General features: G+C 44.7%; 4 protein-coding genes across 6 annotated transcripts in view; 2 read left to right on the top strand and 2 right to left on the bottom strand.

Moving 5' to 3' along the window:
- Positions 1–223: 223 nt before the first annotated feature.
- Positions 224–1,698, top strand: LOC311103555 (protein amnionless-like; the record flags this gene model as incomplete). The annotated part of the gene is made up of 1 exon (XM_084145142.1): positions 224–1,698. The coding sequence occupies one exon, from the start codon at positions 224–226 to the stop codon at positions 1,658–1,660; it is 1,437 nt and encodes a 478-aa protein (XP_084001268.1). The 3' UTR covers positions 1,661–1,698.
- Positions 1,699–1,816: 118 nt separating this feature from the next.
- LOC311103554 (tripartite motif-containing protein 16-like protein) lies at positions 1,817–8,466 on the bottom strand. The gene is made up of 6 exons (XM_084145141.1): positions 7,449–8,466; positions 5,453–5,548; positions 4,885–5,118; positions 3,573–3,744; positions 3,213–3,284; positions 1,817–2,953 (listed from the first exon to the last, which is right to left on the bottom strand). Exons 1-6 carry the CDS (start codon positions 8,022–8,024, stop codon positions 2,328–2,330), a joined length of 1,776 nt encoding a protein of 591 aa, XP_084001267.1. The 5' UTR covers positions 8,025–8,466; the 3' UTR covers positions 1,817–2,327.
- A 5,923-nt stretch (positions 8,467–14,389) lies between these two features.
- The window catches only part of LOC311103359 (pre-mRNA splicing regulator USH1G-like), a gene marked incomplete at both ends in the record, with an annotated part of 45,897 nt that continues 40,927 nt past the window's right edge, over positions 14,390–19,359 (bottom strand). For 2 of the 3 annotated variants that reach the window (XM_084144917.1, XM_084144918.1), the window contains 2 exons: positions 14,390–15,243; positions 16,423–16,883. In XM_084144917.1, the coding sequence (XP_084001043.1) occupies positions 14,390–15,243; positions 16,423–16,883 (1,315 nt within the window). Of the gene's footprint in view, positions 15,244–15,918; positions 15,974–16,422; positions 16,884–19,359 lie in introns of all 3 variants that reach the window. The other variant, XM_084144916.1, reaches the window with a different exon arrangement.
- LOC311103358 (proton channel OTOP2-like) overlaps positions 17,306–19,359 on the top strand; it is a gene marked incomplete at both ends in the record, with an annotated part of 51,522 nt that continues 49,468 nt past the window's right edge. Inside the window, one exon of the mRNA XM_084144915.1 lies at positions 17,306–17,349. Coding sequence (XP_084001041.1) covers positions 17,306–17,349 — 44 coding nt within the window. The remainder of the gene's footprint in view (positions 17,350–19,359) is intronic.

The following is a 19,359-nucleotide window of genomic DNA, read 5'->3' as shown; positions in this document are numbered from 1 at the left end:
AAATCACTTTTTCTTTCATAGAGACATCTACACTGTTATTTTGGGGAATTATTGCTGCGGCTGCAGCAGCAGTTAATCTTTGACCAAGCTGGTGACCAGGCGGTAAAGATGAGTGTCTACCAGAGCTCATCAACTTCATCATGTGGGAACCTCATGTGACAGTCACACTGTCAGAGACAAAGGTCACCCCGAAGTCCAACCACTTCTGTCACAAGCATTCAGGATGACAAAAACACCAGCCGTGTTTCTTCTCCTCGGTCTCTGTCTGTTCCAGGCAGCTGACGCCCTGTACAAGCAGTGGATACCCGACACTAACTATGAAAACAAGACCAACTGGGACAAAGGGTCCATGCCCTGCGGCAACGACATAGTGCAGTTCTCGGCTCTGAGGAAAGTGTCTGTGTACGTGGAGACGGTCCACTCCGTCCAGGAGATGCGGCTACCGGTGGACGGGGAGTTCATCCTTCCCTCGGGGGGAGGCTTCACGGTCAGTAACGGAGGGGACCCCGGTTGCGGGGCGGGCGTCACCGCCCAGTTCAAAGATGCAGAGTCTCTGCAGTGGTTCGACCCGGCGCTGTGGCAGGCGGCGGCATCTTTAGATGACCTGGAGAAAGGTCGCTTCCTGTTCTCGGTACACGAGGAGAGCGTGCCATGCCAGTACGACGACGTGTTGTTCCGTGCTGGCTCCTCGTTCCGCGTGGACACCACCTCCAACCAGTTCAGCGTCCCCGTCCAGAGTGTGTCCGTGCTGGGGAAGAAGTTCAGCAGCAGCTCGGAGTTTACCCAGTATCTGGGTTCGCTCTCTGGCCGGCTGCAGTTCCACGGCACCTCGTCCCCCAGCGTTGGGGTTTCTGGCTGCGATGACGCCTCTGGCTGTGTCTGTGGGAACTCTGTGAATCACGAAAGGATCTGTGGCACCGTGACATGTACTCCTATGAACTGTAAGAAGCCACTGTACCCCACGGGACACTGCTGCGACGTGTGTGGTGCCATCGTCACCGTCCAGTATTCCTCAGGCTTCAACCTGGAGTCTTATTGGAATCGACTGCAGCACCTCTTCCTTGGTCTGCCCTCGTACCAGTCCATCCAGCTAGGCATGTCCAAGGTGCTCAAATCCCAGTATTTCCTCGGTGTAATCCCACGTGCGGCTGCCGCCGAGATCCAGATCGTGCTCCTGGATGGTGAGTCTGGTGCGGTGTCAGAGGCCCTGGCTCGGGACATATTGAAGGACGTCCAAGCCCAGGGCTCAAACTTGGGCATAACCGGGGCTGAGTTCCAGGCCTCCTCTGGGGCCACCAGTGGTGACGGGGCAGGGGGCAACGCAGCAGTGGTGGTGGGAGCCGTGTTCGGGGTCCTGATAGTAGTCGTTGGTCTTCCCCTCCTGGCTGTCCTCTTCCGCAGAGGCATCATAAAAAAGCCAACCATGCCCACAATCTCCATCCCTTCTCTGAGCAGCATGAAGAGAAGTCAGGAGGATATCGGGGACTTCACAGACCACGGCTTTGAAAACCCTATCTTCGACAAGCCCACTATGATGCCCGAAGTACCAGGTATCTATGGGAGTGAAGCCGCCAACGCTATCTCCCTGACACAGTCAGGTGTGCATTTTGTTAACCCCGCGTATGATGATAACGAGACCTCAATCGATTTCACTGCCTGAAACTTTGTGTCATGGTATCTGTCAATATTACGTGCCCATTCTTATGAGAATAATTTCTTACGTGTTGTAATGTATCTGAAATGTATAAAGAATATGTTTCATGCTTAAATTCATATTAAGTATTAGGTATTTAAAAAAGTCAAGCAATTCATATTTGTGAATCGATTCTGAAAAGATTTTACAAAAGCTTTGTCACATTGTTAATATGATTTACAGTGGATTGACCATGGACACAAAAATGAAAGACAGTCCTTTAACTCATCTCAGTAGTAAGTACTCAGCACAATGTCAAATAAACATAGTATGTGAACACTTAATGTACTTTTTATTGCCAATTGCCAGACCAATCACAGCAGTTAGTAAGTCAGTCACTTGCTAACCAGATCCAATAAAATGAGCAGTTAAAAAGTTATTAATCAATCCCTCAGTGTCATACCAACACAAGATGTTTTGTTCCATATCACCACTAGATGAGAGCAGACACCCCCTGTGAAGTCTGTGTTTGCTGTCTTGTGATACTCGATGCTGTGTCCTGTTAAATAAGTACAGTATCAGTCACTTCAGGCAACTTCTTATGAATAGAATAGATACTTTATTATATTTGTGGGAAACAGAAATGTGTTCTGGTCCGCCTCTCTAACCTAACTACACTACTGCAGTCAAAGTATTATGATTCCGGAGTGACAGGAGCGGATGTTGCTATGAGAGTGATGGGGGTGGCAGGCAGAGTTGAGCTCTTCATTAGTGGGGGGTCCTTAGGGCCGATCAATAACACCACATTGTCCTTCTTTGAGAGCCAGACAGTAGGATACAAGGGCTCCATGAACTCAGCCTTGTACCTGTAGAGGAGTGTCATAGCGGCGTCAGTCACACCATAGAAAGCTAATGAGCCTGAGTCAAAGTCAATGTAGACGGCAATCCTTGTGAACACTCTTGTGGCTTCCACGACAGCCTCCATATCAGCATGCCAAGTGGAAAAGCTCCGCCCCTCCCTTCCGAGGCTCCACGAGAAGTCATTTCCTGTGATGCAGCTGCCGCTCTCCACGCCTTTCCGGTCGATGCTCTTGTAGGTGAGTCCCACGTGCACGCCCTCCCCGCTCAGCTCTGCCTCAAAGTAGTGTCGGCCCAGGTAGAGGCTCTCTGAGGTCATCACCTGACGCCAGTACTCGAAGCGTTCGGGCATGTCTGGGTAGCTGTGCTGCCAGGGCGTGGTGTTGGTCACCTTCCTGTTGTCTTCCGTTAGTCTCAGGAACTTGTGGACAGTGTCTGGGTCAAAGGTCAGACTGCTGGCATCTGCCAAGTAGACACATTGAATTGAATAAACTTTAATCATCCTCAGAGGGGAAATTGGATTTGTCGCCAGCATAGGACACATGCAGGGACAATACAAACACACACATGCTTATTCTAAGGTTATCTAAGTCGCTATAATACACGTGAAAGGTTACACCAAGTCAAGCTATTTCTCAAAAGGGTTAGCTCATTGTGAAGAGCACTAGCTATGTAAATAAAAAATTTCATTGTTGCTAATGCAATAAAAAAGACATCTTACGCTTGAGGAAGTCATCTCGCGTCTCAGGCTCAGGCATCTTGGGATGGACCATGGTTGTAATGCCCAGTTTCTCTGTAGGTCAGTGTAGGAGAAATGGGAGTTATCCTCCAGGTAATACATAGAGAACTCTCTATGATACAATGCATTGGGAAGACTATGGATATTAATTCAACAGTTATTTAACTTTGATTTAGCCAAGTCATTGGGAACATATTCTCTTTTACAATAACAACCTGGGTCGTTTTCATTATGTCACGAAACGGAAAATGTAAAAATAAACCGAAAACGAAAGTTTCTATAGTTTTGTTCTGTTTGGTGCCTGATGAACACGGCCCTGGTTAAAATGTGTACACTCATCACCAGTCTTGCAGATGTCCTTCAGTTTGTTCCTGTAGGTAGCTTTGAGCTGGTCACACAGTTCCTGGGTGGACTCAGTGAGCAGGCAGCTGAAGGAGGCCAGGCGATCTGTGAGGCCAATGCAGACCTCAGGCAGACAGACATCCACTACCCCCGTCTTCCACTCTGAGTATTCCTACATTCACCAGCAGGAGGAGCCACTCACAATACTGTCACTCACATTACTAAGAAAACTATGGATGTTTCCCAAATGACACCCTATCCCCTTTATAGTGCACTACTTTTGCAAATGCTCCATCACAGCATGCAAAGTAGTGTACTATAAAGTAGTACACTATATGAGAAATAGGGTGCCATTTGGGATGCACTATAGGGCCCCATCCAGAAATAACCCCTAGCCTCTACCCCCTAGACATTTCAGATAGGTAAAAGCAATATGGTAGTATTGCTTTCCCTTGAATAGACTTGGTAGGTTCTTGGCTATACTGTTTATACCTATCAAATTATTTTAAGATCTAAATGAAGTGTCTATGGTAAGCAGTGGAGGCTGGTGGGAGGAGCTATAGCAGAATGGGCTCATTCTAATGGCTGGAATGGAATCAATGGAAGGTATCAAACACATCAAACATATGGAAACCACATTTGACACATCAAACATATGGAAACCCATTAATTCCATTCCAGTCATTACAATGAGCCCATCCTCCTATAGCTCTTCCCACCAGGGCCTAGTACTTGGATTTCCTTGGCACTTGTCCTGTCACTTCCCTAACACTGTCGACACTGTCAACACACTGACAGCCACAATAAACATTGACGAGTCAAAATTACTGACCAAGACAATATTTAACAGATCATAGGGGAAAGCTGATGCAAAGGGTAAGAGGTAAATGGATTAATACAGTAGTCCACTCAGGATAGGGTTCAGAATGAGTCAAATGAGCAGTCAGGCACTTCCAAAGACCGCAGTATGATGCAGTATATACCATCAACCAATAGAATACATGCCCCTTGACTTTTTCCACATTGTGTTGTGTTACAGCCTGAATTTAAAATGGATTCAATTTAAGGTTAGGTTTGGAGGAGGGGAAACTGATCCTAGGTCTGTGTAGCTCAGTTGGTAGAGCATGGCGTTTGCAACGCCAGGGTTGTGGGTTCGATTCCCACGGGGGGCCAGTATGAAAAATAAATAAAAATGTATGCACTCACTAACTGTAAGTTGCTCTGGATAAGAGCGTCTGCTAAATGACTAAAATGTTTAAAAAATTTAAAATGTAAAAATGGGAAGCTTCACCCGGGAGCCCCAGTCTCTCACCTGCAGGAAGTCCACGTCCGTCTTGTTCCTGAAGAGTCTTTCCACTCTGGCCAGGGTCTTCTTCAGCTCTAGGCTCTTCTGCTCCAGGTGGGTCTGGATGCCCTCGGCCTGGCTGAGCGCCTGCCTCTGTTCCCCCTCCAGAACCTCTGTGGCCCCCCTCCGGACCTCTTCCACGGCCCCCCGCAGCAGGGAGAACTGCTGCTCCATCACAGCACGTACCCCTGCCACAGAGCTCTGGGGAGAGAAAGATGGAGAGAAGTTGTGATAAAGAGAAGGAAAGGAGAAGTACTTTGTCAGTTTGTATCAGCTATGTGTTTCAAGGTTCATTAAGATCAGTGTCAGTTTGTATCAGCTATGTGTTTCAAGGTTAATTAAGATCAGTGACGATGTTATAAGTGATAAATGAGCAATAGGGGAATGAGGGGAGAGAATGTGTGACAGACTTTAAAAAAGAGGAGAGGAGGAGGTACTTAGTTGTATCAGCTGTGTGTTTAAGGTTCATTAAGGTCAGAGGCAATGGTGAAAGTACAATACGGGTGTAGTGACAAATGACATTTCAGTGGCATACCTCTATGGATGAAGTGTTGCTCTGTAGCTTGCCAATGGCATTCTCCGCAACTGAGACGGTCTTCATAATCTCCCCTTGTTTCTTCTGCAGCTCTGTCTATAAACAATCATACGCACCCACGCATGCAACCACACACACACACACACACATTCAGGGGTCTGTTTCTTAAAGAGTACCATGTGTTGGGACCAATGCCAGAAGGTTACCAGCATAGCCCATGGGAAATGCATTTTGCTTTATTTACTAGCTTTGAGAGAGGGCAACCTATTGGACCAGCTTGAAACACAATGGGCAGGCTGTACGTATCACATGTCACACAGAAGGTTTCTTATCACAGAGAAACATACTGAAGTCTTGTGATAAACAATGTCATAAAAACTAATTTGCCTGGAGACTCCCTATCCTTACATCGTCTCCTGGATCACTAGACAATACTGACACTAAAAAGAGGGGGTCGTTCCACCAACCCGGTGCCTTTTGAGAAGTGTAACTTGGTAAAAAAAAAAAAAATTATTTTACCTAACTTTAACATTCTGTCATAAAGAGCACATGTTCAACTTAATAAAAAACAAGTTTTCCCATCTCAAGAGGTTCAATAAAAAAAAGGACTACAGGAAATGCCGATTAAAGGGGCAATCTACAGTTGCTACAGCAATTTTTCGACTTAATTATATGTACCCATTGATTCTGAAGAATATAACTTATAAATGTTTCATGAGCTTAGTTCAACTGTCGTACCCCATCAGAACCCAAAATATAAGCTTGTTTTACTCCAATGTTTGTAAACAAAGTAAATGTAAACACACACTATTTAGCCTCAAAACTTGGTTAAAACTATCATTTTGATATCATGGATGGTCAGTCCTTGCATCCATAGCTCTGTCTATGAATTTGAGAGTGGTTATATTTCTCCAGGCCCATCCTTCAGCTTTGTACCAAAACAGGGGCGGGAAACGCTTTGTTATTGTTTCAACTGCTGATTTCAGCGTTAAGTGCCAAATAAGATAACAGAGTTGACCGTAACAGGGTTGACGATTTCATCTTGAATCAGCCATAAATCCCCTTATGACAGGTGGAATGGAAGCTTGTTGTTTGCAACAGGGAGTGACAATTGAATGTAAGCTTCACAATTTTTGTTGTTGTTGTGTTAAAACATTTCTAGCTCATCTATGGGTATCAGGGTTGACGTGTTATGCTAGACCCACTCAGTTTTCCACCACAAAACACCAGAAAATGACCTAAAAGAATAGAACCAGCTCACCTGCTTTTACACTATGATTTGACTACTAGAAGTTCAATGTTTCTTTTGAATGTATTTAAAAAAAAATATGAATAGTTTCACCATATTAAATCGAGAGCAGTTCACGTAACAGGGTTGACCTTAAAATGAGGGACAGGCGTAAATTATTCACTAATCACATGAAATAAATAATAATCTTCAGACATGACTTTGTCAAAGCAACAAAATAACCAGGGCTTTACAATGATGGTGAAAACTTGGAGAAATTTTGGGGTTAAGTGAGTTCAAATCTTCCCAGAAGTCACAGCGGGTGCAAGGAGTTTATTCATATTAATCTCTTGTGGACAGATTCATGTGATTCAACTTTCGCGAGAATTTCACTTCTGGGTAACCAAGATTATATTCATATTAAAGTTTTATTGAATTCTCCGTGTGGTCTATATTAAAGGGCACTTCATTTAATATAACAGGCTTTTAAAATTCATTATTGGTGCACAATTTCTACTTAAAATATTAAAGGGCACTCTTTTCGTGGAACGACCCAAAACAACATGTCCATGCCAAACAAAAAAGGGAGCTCTCGTACAGTTATCAACCACCATCTGTGAAATGTAAGTGTGTTGTGTGTCTGTATATATCAGTGGAGGCTGGTGGAGGGAGAAAGGGTAGCACGGGGTCAACCATTACAAAGAATCCAGTCCTCCCCATTTCTCCCTCCACCAGCCTCCACTGGTATAATATAAATGTTACCAATACCTCGATCTGTCTTCGAGCCTCCTCTACAGATACAGTACTGTGCCCCAGATGCCCCTGTCCCTCACACTCGCAGCACACACACACACCACAGCCGTCCGTCAGGCAGTATAGTTCAAGCGGTAGCCGGTGCTCCTCGCAGGTGAGACATTCGATGTCCTGTAAGGGCTCCACCAGTCGGTGGTTCTGGAACCTCTGGTTCTCCAGGTGGGGTCTGAGGTGGGCCTCGCAGTACGACACCAGGCAGGTGAGGCAGGACTTCTGGGCCCGGCACGGGATCTCGATGCAGGAGTCACACAGCACATCCTCTGCGGTGACAGTAAACCCGCTAGAGACTGTCTGGGTCTGGGTGTTCTCCCTTGGCTTATCGCCGGTTCTTGTTGGGTCCCCTTGTTCCTGGTTCTGAGGCTGGGTGTTCTCCCCTGGCTTATCGTCTGTTCTTGTTGGGTCCCCTTGTTCCTGGTTCTGGTTTAGGTTCAGGTCCCACACGTTTATCACGGATGTGGTGACATCTTGGCTTCCAGTTGTGGGATGACTCTCTTCTGTATTCTCTTCATTCTTGATGATGAGGGTCTCCATGTTCTCTTTCTCTACTCTGTGGACGTCCTGTGTGAGGCTGGTGTGCCAAGATCCCTCCCTCACTCTCTCCTTTCTCCTTCAGGCTGCAGGGTGTGACCACTGTGTCTCTGTCTCTGGGTCTGAACAGGCAGACGGTGCAGATCTTTCCTCACCATGGAGCTGGGCTGACAGGTCTACGTGTTAGTCTATCATGACATCCTATACAGGCCTCACTACTCTTTTTATTCCTATTCTCTCGCTCAGTAAGTCACTCTCTCTCTATCGCTCTCTATCTCTCTCAAACATACTTTCTCGCTCTCTATCTGTTTCTCTCTCTCTCTCATGGAGTCTCACCGTCTCTCGCCTTAACTCTCACACCCTAAGTCTGTCTGTCTGTCTCTCTGTAAGTCTCTCCTCTCTAACTCTCTGTCCAGCTCCCTAACTCAAGATAAATCAGTGAAAAGACAACAGAACTGAGGACCACGCCTTAATAACTTTATCCGTGTGAGTCAGCGGCGGCAGCAGGAGCCTCCTCTTGTTACACTCCTCCCTCCCTTCTCTCTCTTTCTTTCTCTCTCCTTTTCTCACTCTCTCCTCCCTCATTCAGTTGGGTTCAGGGAAGGCTATGTCGGTTTGAGTGGAGAGAAGGGGGAAGTGGGTATTGAGGGCAAGGAATGTGGAGAGCTCTGTTTTAACAGGACAAATACAGTAAAATCACCCACCAAATTATTATTATTATTATTATTATTATTATGAATCATGAAATCATAACTGTATAGCCACACTCCCTTATAGGACATCCCAGACGTGGCAATTCCAAAGCTATTATGTAATAATAGCATTTCGTAGAAAAAAAATAATGTTGTATCAACAGAGATGATCTGGGTCAGCTGACCGTCTTCTGCAGTGTAATCTGTGAAAACTGGAATGTCAGCATCCTGTAGAAACCTGTATCTCTGAAAAGTGAACTTTTCAGGAGTCATCACAAGGTGTTTTGGAATGACTGGTCATACAGTAAAGTTTTCATATATTCACAGTTGATGAACGAGAACAAATAACAAACTGACATACATTGAGATACAAGGTTTTTCAGATGCTATTGTGGTTGACATGATCACAGAAGAGTCATCCAATGTCTGGAGATACTGTAACACTAATGTAATGCAAAGTTAAGGAAGTCAAGGAACCACAGTGACCAGGCCTGACCTAGTGTTCCATTCTGATTAAAGAGAAGGGATGTTTCTAGACAATATTATTTTCCCGCCGCACCCTAACTTCCTGCGACTTTCTAACCATACTCCAATGTATCTTACAATAATGTAATGAGAGACTGAATGTCTGTGAAGTAATGTACAATGACCGGTTATGACCAAAAATCCAAGCTCATGTTGTGATCCAGTTAGTTCTAATTTAATGCATACTTGAAAAATGACTCAATAATATCCTTGATTGCCAAAACAGTCCTTACCTACCGTGCACATTAAACAGTGGGAACAATCTTTGGCCTCTGAGTATCAGTTTACTTAAATGACCCATAAACTCTGACATGGTTTCCCCTATCCCTCTTCCTACATCTGGCCCAATTTTCCTTTTTCTGGAAGTGTGCTCTAGTTCATTTCCCTTCATGGATTTAAAACTTAGGGTTGGCATAATTAATTTTGTGAAAATGCATTTACACTCATGAGGAATGCACAATTGCACACTTAGTGGGGAAAAGACAGAGAATCGGGATGCAGGGTGACTAAGTTAATGAGAATTCCTCCCAGGCCTGTCGGGTGCAGGGTGAAGTTGCTCCTAGTCGCTCCCCCACTAATGGTTAAGGTTAGGATTGTAGTGGGGGAAGCTGATCCTAGACCCTAGAGCGGCCTGCCACAGTCAGAGTCCTGTCTGTTGCAGCTTCACATACAATGCAGAGAAGGACATATTAGTATATTTGTTTATTATGCAAAAAACACTGTTTGAACCTTTAAAAAAATGAGGCATTCAATGTGAACATTGTTTAGGTTCCAAGTGCATCTGATAAAATCAACCACTAAAACCAATGACACATACAGTATATTGGGAAGACTTCGTCACATTATCAGAACAGATCCAGTACATTTACATTTTACATTTTAGTCATTTAGCAGACGCTCTTATCCAGAGCGACTTACAGTTAGTGAGTGCATACATTTTTCATACAGTACATACCACAGAGACACCCAGTACATACCACAGAGACACCCAGTACATACCACAGAGACACACAGTACATACCACAGAGACACACAGTACATACCACAGAGACACCCAGTACATACCACAGAGACACCCAGTACATACCACAGAGACACCCAGTACATACCACAGAGACACACAGTACATACCACAGAGACACCCAGTACATACCACAGAGACACCCAGTACATACCACAGAGACACCCAGTACATACCACAGAGACACCCAGTACATACCACAGAGACACCCAGTACATACCACAGAGACACCCAGTACATACCACAGAGACACACAGTACATACCACAGAGACACCCAGTACATACCACAGAGACACACAGTACATACCACAGAGACACACAGTACATACCACAGAGACATCCAGTACATACCACAGAGACATCCAGTACATACCACAGAGACATCCAGTACATACCACAGAGACACCCAGTACATACCACAGAGACACACAGTACATACCACAGAGACACCCAGTACATACCACAGAGACACCCAGTACATACCACAGAGACATCCAGTACATACCACAGAGACATCCAGTACATACCACAGAGACATCCAGTACATACCACAGAGACACCCAGTACATACCACAGAGACACACAGTACATACCACAGAGACACACAGTACATACCACAGAGACATCCAGTACATACCACAGAGACATCCAGTACAGACTGAAGACGACAATGATGGTTAAAGAGGCGATAGAGAACTTTTAGCCTTTAGGGGTGCTCTTCAGACAAAATGTGTCCATTAACCTAAATGGACAGAAATAGTGTCCAGAAATTACATCATTGGACAGAAAGAGGCACATGTGCACATAACCATGAGAAAAAGCATAACATATTATTTGCCTAAAATTCAAAACTTGTGTAGTTTCATGAAATTGATTAAAGTAAATATCCAGTGTTTCCAGATTTCTAAGAAATAGGACCTATAATGAATTACAATATGAGTGAATATAGTTATCCTTCCCAAATTGTCTTAATTAAATATGTTAAAAAGCAGCGTTTCTGGTGTGGGCTTATACTGGTCATTAAACATATGAATGCTAGTAGACCGCTGATTGGCCAGTTCATCCTCCTCAGGAGGATGACATCATCCTCTATGAGGAAATAGCAAGCATTTTCTAAACCGTCTGTTTGAGATACAAGTTTGAGGTGGGGTTTTTCAAGTGTTTTTATTTTTCTCCAATTTATGCTTTAGCCACAAATACGAGAATAGGATGATTCAACAACATTATCTGGGTATGAGTTAACAGAATACAAACTTTTAAAAGTGAGATTTCACTGGATAGTTACTTTAGCATCATACCAAACATGTATAAGCATACAGCCAACCTTCAAGCCAAAATTTGACGTAAACAATTAGTAACTAAACTTCCATAGTGTAGTGTAACATCCTTAATGATGTGATCAACATGATATGACAACATTGTAATTCAAAACCTCATGGGGGGTAGGCCTATACGCTGGACATCTACATACTGTATCATAAAATGCTCATCAGAATATCTATGACAATGGATTTAATTATGTGTGAGTTTCACCCATCGAAACATTAAATAATCCACTCAATACAAGTTTATTCTATCATTCTCTCATAGCGTCAACCGTCAATGAAAAAAAGCAATTGGCCTCCTTTATCAGTGAACCAAACTGAAAGTGGTTTGACCTGGCATACTGTGTGTAAACAAATGTACTGGTACAAAATGGAACAATGCATAGCAAGCTGAATGACCCGGGCCAAACCAATCAACGGGTAAAAAAAATGCCTTAATAGCATAGAACTGGTAATGCACAGATAATTATAATATTGTAGCGAATTGGAGAGGCAGACTGACTGTGACTCATCCTACAAATTCGCTACATTATCACCATCAACGTCAACAATGGAAGTATCTATACAAAACTATGGATTTGAGACTTTGGCCAGGATTCTGTGCAAGGCGCGTTATAGCACGCACTATACAGCTGACAATGTGCTTTTTAAAGGCATTTTCCCAGATGTTTGCGGAGATCGCATTCATTGTAAAAGCTGCGCATGCCGGCTAAAGAGTAAATTACCTTTAAAAACCTGTTATGGTGCACTGCGCTAAAAAGTGCCTTGTATTGAATCCCAGCCTACGTCTAATGGATTAATAAACAAATACAAACAATGAACCATATGCTCATGTATGTAAAAATCATGTCCTTAACAAATGCACTGGCACAGGCTCAGGGGATGGTAGTATGGTACCTAACAAGCCCCACAGGGGCCAACGTATTGGGCTCAGACAGAGAGGTGTTGGAGGGGGGCAGGCCACACCCCCTCATTCCTCTCTCTGTACACTGTGCCACATGGCATACAATAACACTGATGCACATCAACACTGTGTTCTGTAGATACAAGAACACTGCTGCACATCAACACTGTGTTCTGTAGATACAAGAACACTGCTGCACATCAACACTGTGTTCTGTAGATACAGATCCAGGCAGTCTTTTGCTGACTGCGTATGGTGGCGCAATGCTCCAAAAGATGGCATGCCATAGCTCTCTGTCCTTCACGGAAGCAACAAGGTCCTCTGTTCTGAGAACAGTGTCTTTTAGTATATTTAAACGGTCAACAGTGTCGTTTAGTTCATTAAAATGGTCAACAGTGTCTTTTAGTTCAATAAAACAGTCAACAGTGTCATTTAGTTCATTAAAACGGTCAACAGGGTCTTTTAGTTCAATAAAACGGTCAACAGTGTATTTTAGTTCAATAAAACGGTCAACAGTGTCCTTTAGTTAATTAAAACGGTCAACAATGCAGTGCAGTGGACTTCTAGAACTCACTCTAATGATGCTGCAATGATCCAAAATACCTTTCAGATTTTTTCAGCTCTTCTCCTTCATTTATAAAGTCCAAAGAAAGCTCAGGTTTCTGTATTTTACTTGAGATTTTTGTCTTGACAATGTCCTCCTTTCTGCCTAACTAGTCACAGGGTGACCCAGGGTATGAAATGAGAACATTTCTCTGAATGTCCTTACATAATCGTATAGAGTCAGACAAGCCTGTCTCTGAATATTGCATACACTACAACAAACACCCACAAGACATTAGTCCTGACAAGACTAAGCAACAATGCTCCACCTTTAAGGTTGGAAGAGCATTCTGCTTGACCTATACAGTGTGTCCACCTAGTGGTCTCCAGAAGAATGGCAATGCCATATTTGCAGAGACAGACAGGAATTAATTATATACCGGATTGTTACTATTATCATCAACCAAAGAAAAAACTAGATGCCTACCTTCATAACTATGTGTAGGGGAGAGTGCCGAAAATATTAACATGTCCCAGTGAAAAATCCCCAAACTGTTACAGTTGGCCCTGTTCTCCTCTACACACTCAGATGTACTCTGTAGGTTAGGTTTACTCTGTAGGTTAGGTTTACTCTGTAGGTTAGGTTTAATCTGTAGGTTAGGTTTACTCTGTAGGTTAGGTTTACTCTGTAGGTTAGGTTTACTCTGTAGGTTAGGTTTACTCTGTAGGTTAGGTTTCATCTGTAGGTTAGGTTTCATCTGTAGGTTAGGTTTAATCTGTAGGTTAGGTTTAATCTGTAGGTTAGGTTTGCTCTGTAGGTTAGGTTTACTCTGTAGGTTAGGTTTACTCTGTAGGTTAGGTTTACTCTGTAGGTTAGGTTTGCTCTGTAGGTTAGGTTTACTCTGTAGGTTAGGTTTGCTCTGTAGGTTAGGTTTACTCTGTAGGTTAGGTTTAATCTGTAGGTTAGGTTTACTCTGTAGGTTAGGTTTAATCTGTAGGTTAGGTTTACTCTGTAGGTTAGGTTTAATCTGTAGGTTAGGTTTACTCTGTAGGTTAGGTTTAATCTGTAGGTTAGGTTTACTCTGTAGGTTAGGTTTAATCTGTAGGTTAGGTTTACTCTGTAGGTTAGGTTTAATCTGTAGGTTAGGTTTAATCTGTAGGTTAGGTTTACTCTGTAGGTTAGGTTTAATCTGTAGGTTAGGTTTAATCTGTAGGTTAGGTTTAATCTGTAGGTTAGGTTTACTCTGTAGGTTAGGTTTACTCTGTAGGTTAGGTTTACTCTGTAGGTGAACATCACAGTAGTGGAGGTATACAGTACCTACACAGCATTTTCAGATCCAAAAGCATCAGTCACCATTCACAGCGGGGTGTCCTCGATGCAGTCAGGGTCCTCAAGGGTCTCCAGGCGTCTCTTGCAGGCGTCCAGGATTTTCTTCCTGGGCCCTAGGGGGATGTGGATGCTCTTAAGGTCCTGGTTCGAGCACAGCCGCAGCGCCTCCAGGTCAATCTTCTCCCGCCTAAAAACGGTGAGGAACTCGCCCATGGTCTGCGCGGCCAGGAACACCTCCAATGGGCTGGTCACGGCCTCGCAGTCATCATCCAGCCCCAGCTCCACCTCGTCCCAGGGAAGCTCCTGGCGGTTCCTTTCCTGGAGGCTGCGGGCACTGCCGATGCTGTCCCCCCCATCATCCAGGCTAGGCGAACGCCGCAGCCGGCTGCGCAGCCGCATGTTGGCGCTGCCAGCCCGTTCGGTTCCTCCACTGAGGCTCCCCTCGTCGCGCCCGCCGATGCCGAACAGGCCGCCGCTGATGTAGTTGCGTCGGAACACCATGGTTCCCAGACCGGGCCGGTTGAAGAGGGAGTCGTGGCCGGAGTCGGTGCTGACCTCAGAGTATTCCATGTCGGGCCGGTAAGACAAGTCCGGCTCGCTGATGGCACGAGAGATGGCGTCGTCGTTGGCGTTTCCGTGGAATATGTCTCGGAGGTTGCCACGGCGCCCTGTGCGGTCCCGAGGGCCGACGTAGCTTCCCTGTTTAAGGAACATGACATCGTTGCCCAGCTGGAGGCCAGAGAGGGAGCGCACGCTCTTCCTGCCGTCCTCGTATATCTTGAAGGTCCCGCCCCCCTGCTTCCTCTTCTCCAGCCTCTTCTGGATCTTGGTCTTGCCTTGGAGTAGCCTGCAGGGACAACGAGCAACACAGGCTTCAACCACTAGTTATACAGCAGCACACATCTCAAGTTTAACAGATGACAAATGTTTAATGTTGGAGTGTAATGTCCCTTTCATTTTCAACATGGTGTACATAATTATAGATTGCACATAACTGTCATTGTATCCTCTCCTTTCTCCACTAATGGGAAATGTTGATGTTCCAACTGTTGTGCATGTGAAATTATACAGCAGCAGACATAACAGATAAGGAGTTTCACATGCACAACAGTGAAACATTTGTCATCTTTCAAACTTGAGATAAGTCCACATCCCAGGTCATTCATTTTGTAGATGCAGCTTTGTACTACAATCCTAAATGAAGGGAAAAGATAAGCACCATATTATTTCCAGATTTGCTGTGCTCATCTTTCCCATTCATTCATTTAGGTTGAGGCATCATGTAGCTGGAGCTACACAACCAATGGCGTGGGATGTGCACTCATCTTGACATTGGACTATTTTTGAGGCCTGAAAACATCTGACAAACGTTGGTTTTGGAGTGGAATGTCCCTTTAAATAAATATTCAAAAGGCATAAATGGCTGGATGAGGCTGTACTGTACTGACCTGAGAGTATGGCACACTGACGGTGGCGGTGTTCAGGTGGTGCAGCTTGTACTGACCTGAGAGTATGGCACACTGACGGTGGCGGTGTTCAGGTGGTGCAGCTTGTACTGACCTGAGAGTATGGCACACTGACGGTGGCGGTGTTCAGGTGGTGCAGCTTGTACTGACCTGAGAGTATGGCACACTGACGGTGGCGGTGTTCAGGTGGTGCAGCTTGTACTGACCTGAGAGTATGGCACACTGACGGTGGCGGTGTTCAGGTGGTGCAGCTTGTACTGACCTGAGAGTATGGCACACTGACGGTGGCGGTGTTCAGGTGGTGCAGCTTGTACTGACCTGAGAGTATGGCACACTGACGGTGGCGGTGTTCAGGTGGTGCAGCTTGTACTGACCTGAGAGTATGGCACAATGACGGTGGCGGTGTTCAGGTGGTGCAGCTTGTACTGACCTGAGAGTATGGCACACTGACGGTGGCGGTGTTCAGGTGGTGCAGCTTGTACTGACCTGAGAGTATGGCACACTGACGGTGGCGGTGTTCAGGTGGTGCAGCTTGTACTGACCTGAGAGTATGGCACACTGACGGTGGCGGTGTTCAGGTGGTGCAGCTTGTACTGACCTGAGAGTATGGCACACTGACAGTGGTGGTGTTCAGGTGGTGCAGCTTGCGGCTAACTGAGCTGCTTGTGTAGCTGGAGAAGCTCATGGCGTCCGACACAGACTGCTCCGACGCCGCCTCTTTGTGGAACTTGCGCTCCATGCGCTTGTGGTGCTTCCGCTGCAGCTTCACGCACTCCTTAATCCTCTTCTCGGACTCGCGGAAAGCCCGCTCCTTCAGCTTGCCCACCAGCTTGGGGTTGAGGGCCGACTGCTTGGCAGCGATGGAGTCCAGGTAGCGGACACAGTCCATGTGGCTCTTGGTGGCGGCCATGTCGAGGGGCGTGTGGTAGTCGTTGTCTAGGCACCACATGTTGGCACCGAAGGACACCAGGAAGGACAGGCAGTTGTGGTGGCCGTTGGCAGCCGCCAGGTGAAGAGGTGTGTTCCCCCATATGTCACACTTATCAGGGTTGCCTCTGCAGAACAAGAGGAAGTACAGAAATCAGCCAGAATTGTGATCCAGAGAGGCTGAAAGAAGCAACGTGCATACAGCACACATACGGAGTCCATATTAGGAAGTCTTCATCCTAATATGGATGTCGTACGCATAGACCTGGGTCAAATACATAGGACTGTGTAAAATTATTTCAAATACTTGAACTGCGCTGGATTTAGTTTTTCCCCAGAACCAATAGTAGTCCCAAAAGTGCAAATATCAAGCTAAATCTAATACACCACATATACGTGCTCTTTATAAAATGTATAGTATACAAAATACTTTTTTTTTTACTCTACTCTTATCTGTACTTGAAACATCAATTTTGCAACGATATCAAGACTGAAAAATCACAAACACTTTACAGTGCCAACGAAGACCCGTGCCAAGACAGAGGTGATGATGTTGTTACAACAAGTCATGCTGTTCTGTTCCAAAGGCATTCAGTAAGCATTATCTGTGAGTAATATGAACCAGGAGAAGGATAACCCACTCTTCTGGCTTACCTCCAGATACTCCTAAACATACCAGGGACCTTGTGAGAAAGTCCATTATCTTTTTATCATATTTTCAGCACTGAGCTGATGGGCTGTTCATCGAGTCTTCGTAAATCATGTATAACCTTACATCACACTACCCTTTAGCACTGGTAAATCTCCACAACAACAACAACAACAACAACAGCAACAACAACACAGTAAACTAGTTCTCAACGACACCCAACAGATGGCAGATACACAAGTTATGAGATGAACAATGCCACTGTTTGGACCTGCTCTCATTACATTTAGAGGATTTCTCTGGCATAGTAGTCATCATTTTACATTTACATTTTAGTCATTTAGCAGACGCTCTTATCCAGAGCGACTTACAGGAGCAATTAGGGTTAAGTGCCTTGCTCAAGGGCACATCGACAGATTTTTCACCTAATTGGCTCGGGGATTAGAACCAGCGACCTTTCGGTTACTGGCACAACGCTCTTAACCACTAAGCTACCTGCCGCCCAGTGGGACTATCATTTGTTTTTCAACAGGACAATGACCCAACACACCTCCAGGCTGTGTAAGGGCTATTTGACCAAATAGTCATAGTCAATAGTCATGCTCCATGCTTTCCATTCCCCTACCATCAGCCTACCATGACCCCAGGGGGGCACCTCAGCCTCCACTAGGGCCTACACCTCTACACTACAGTCGGCCTGTAATACGACCATCGGCTTGTCAACACCACTAAACTAACCAGTGTCTTGTTTCAGGGGAGGCCCGGGCCGGTCGGGCTGCACTTGATTCAGGAGCGTACTACCGTGGCGTGCATACCTGGACTGGTGATGTCATGCTGAATTCCTTCAGTCACGCAGCATTAGAGCTGTCTGGCAGAATGCCAACTGAGTAGGGATAGTGCAGATTACTTAACTTGACTAATATTTGTTTAGGGGGAGGGGCAAATTTGAGTTCTAATTTATTCCATAAATCATTGATAACATATCACAAGGTGATTGGTATTTCAGTTCTATTCCCGGGAAAGGGGGATTTTTTTGTGATTTTTTTTTTTTACAGGTATTACATAAAAGGTGAAATATTGTTTACCGCCAGATTGTACTTCAATTGATCCTATCAGAGGTTTAAATATTAAACAGGAAGTTCCTCTTTATTTAAAGTCAGTGTATAAACAGCTGTCAGATGTGGAATGGTTCCAGATGGTGGTTCACTAACCCTATTCCTGATCTTAAAGGGGAAATTCTGGATTTTACAACTTGATGTTAGATGGTTCCTCACCCTGAAAGTAGTCTATGGGCCAGGAGAAACTTTAATCCATGGTTTTTTTAAATGTATATTTTTATTTATTTAACCCAGGTCAGTTAAAACCCCTTACACTCGTGGGCATTGGCCTATATGGATAGGGCTAAATTTTCCATCAGAGGAAATATGGAAATGCATAATCATGGTAGCAATTAAAAGGGAACAGTTTGGAGATTATGGGACTATTATTAGACTAAAAGGTGAGGACACAACAGTTCACCTGACACAAGACTGAATCCACTGTTGATTTTATGTGATTTATTTTTACATTTACAGCACTTTTCGCTGCATTTGTTGATAACGAAATCAGAACATACTCTGAATACATTCAGTAACATGATAAGAATATTATTGGAACATTTGGGGTAGGTGCAAGCAAAAAATGAGTGAGAGGTCTAACTGGTCTTTCCAAGTGGCCACACACCTCTCCAAAGTGTGCACAGTTCCTAAGTAATTTCAATGCACTTTTATGACTCAAAGAAGTCTTCAACTACAGTATAAGGTGTTTTTTTTATGTTCTATTGCCAACATGAGTAGATAAATTATAAAATATGATATTACAGTGTTAAGGCTTTCACAAGGCAATTCAGAGAAGCAGTTCATCATTTTGTTGCGCATAGAATGGAGTCATGAGTGCATTCAGATGCATGGTCCACA

This window comes from Coregonus lavaretus (genome assembly GCF_964263955.1).
Source record: "Coregonus lavaretus genome assembly, chromosome: 28".
Taxonomy (NCBI): domain Eukaryota; kingdom Metazoa; phylum Chordata; class Actinopteri; order Salmoniformes; family Salmonidae; genus Coregonus; species Coregonus lavaretus.
Note: the sequence above shows the minus strand (reverse complement) of the source record. Positions and strands in the feature narration are given on the sequence as shown.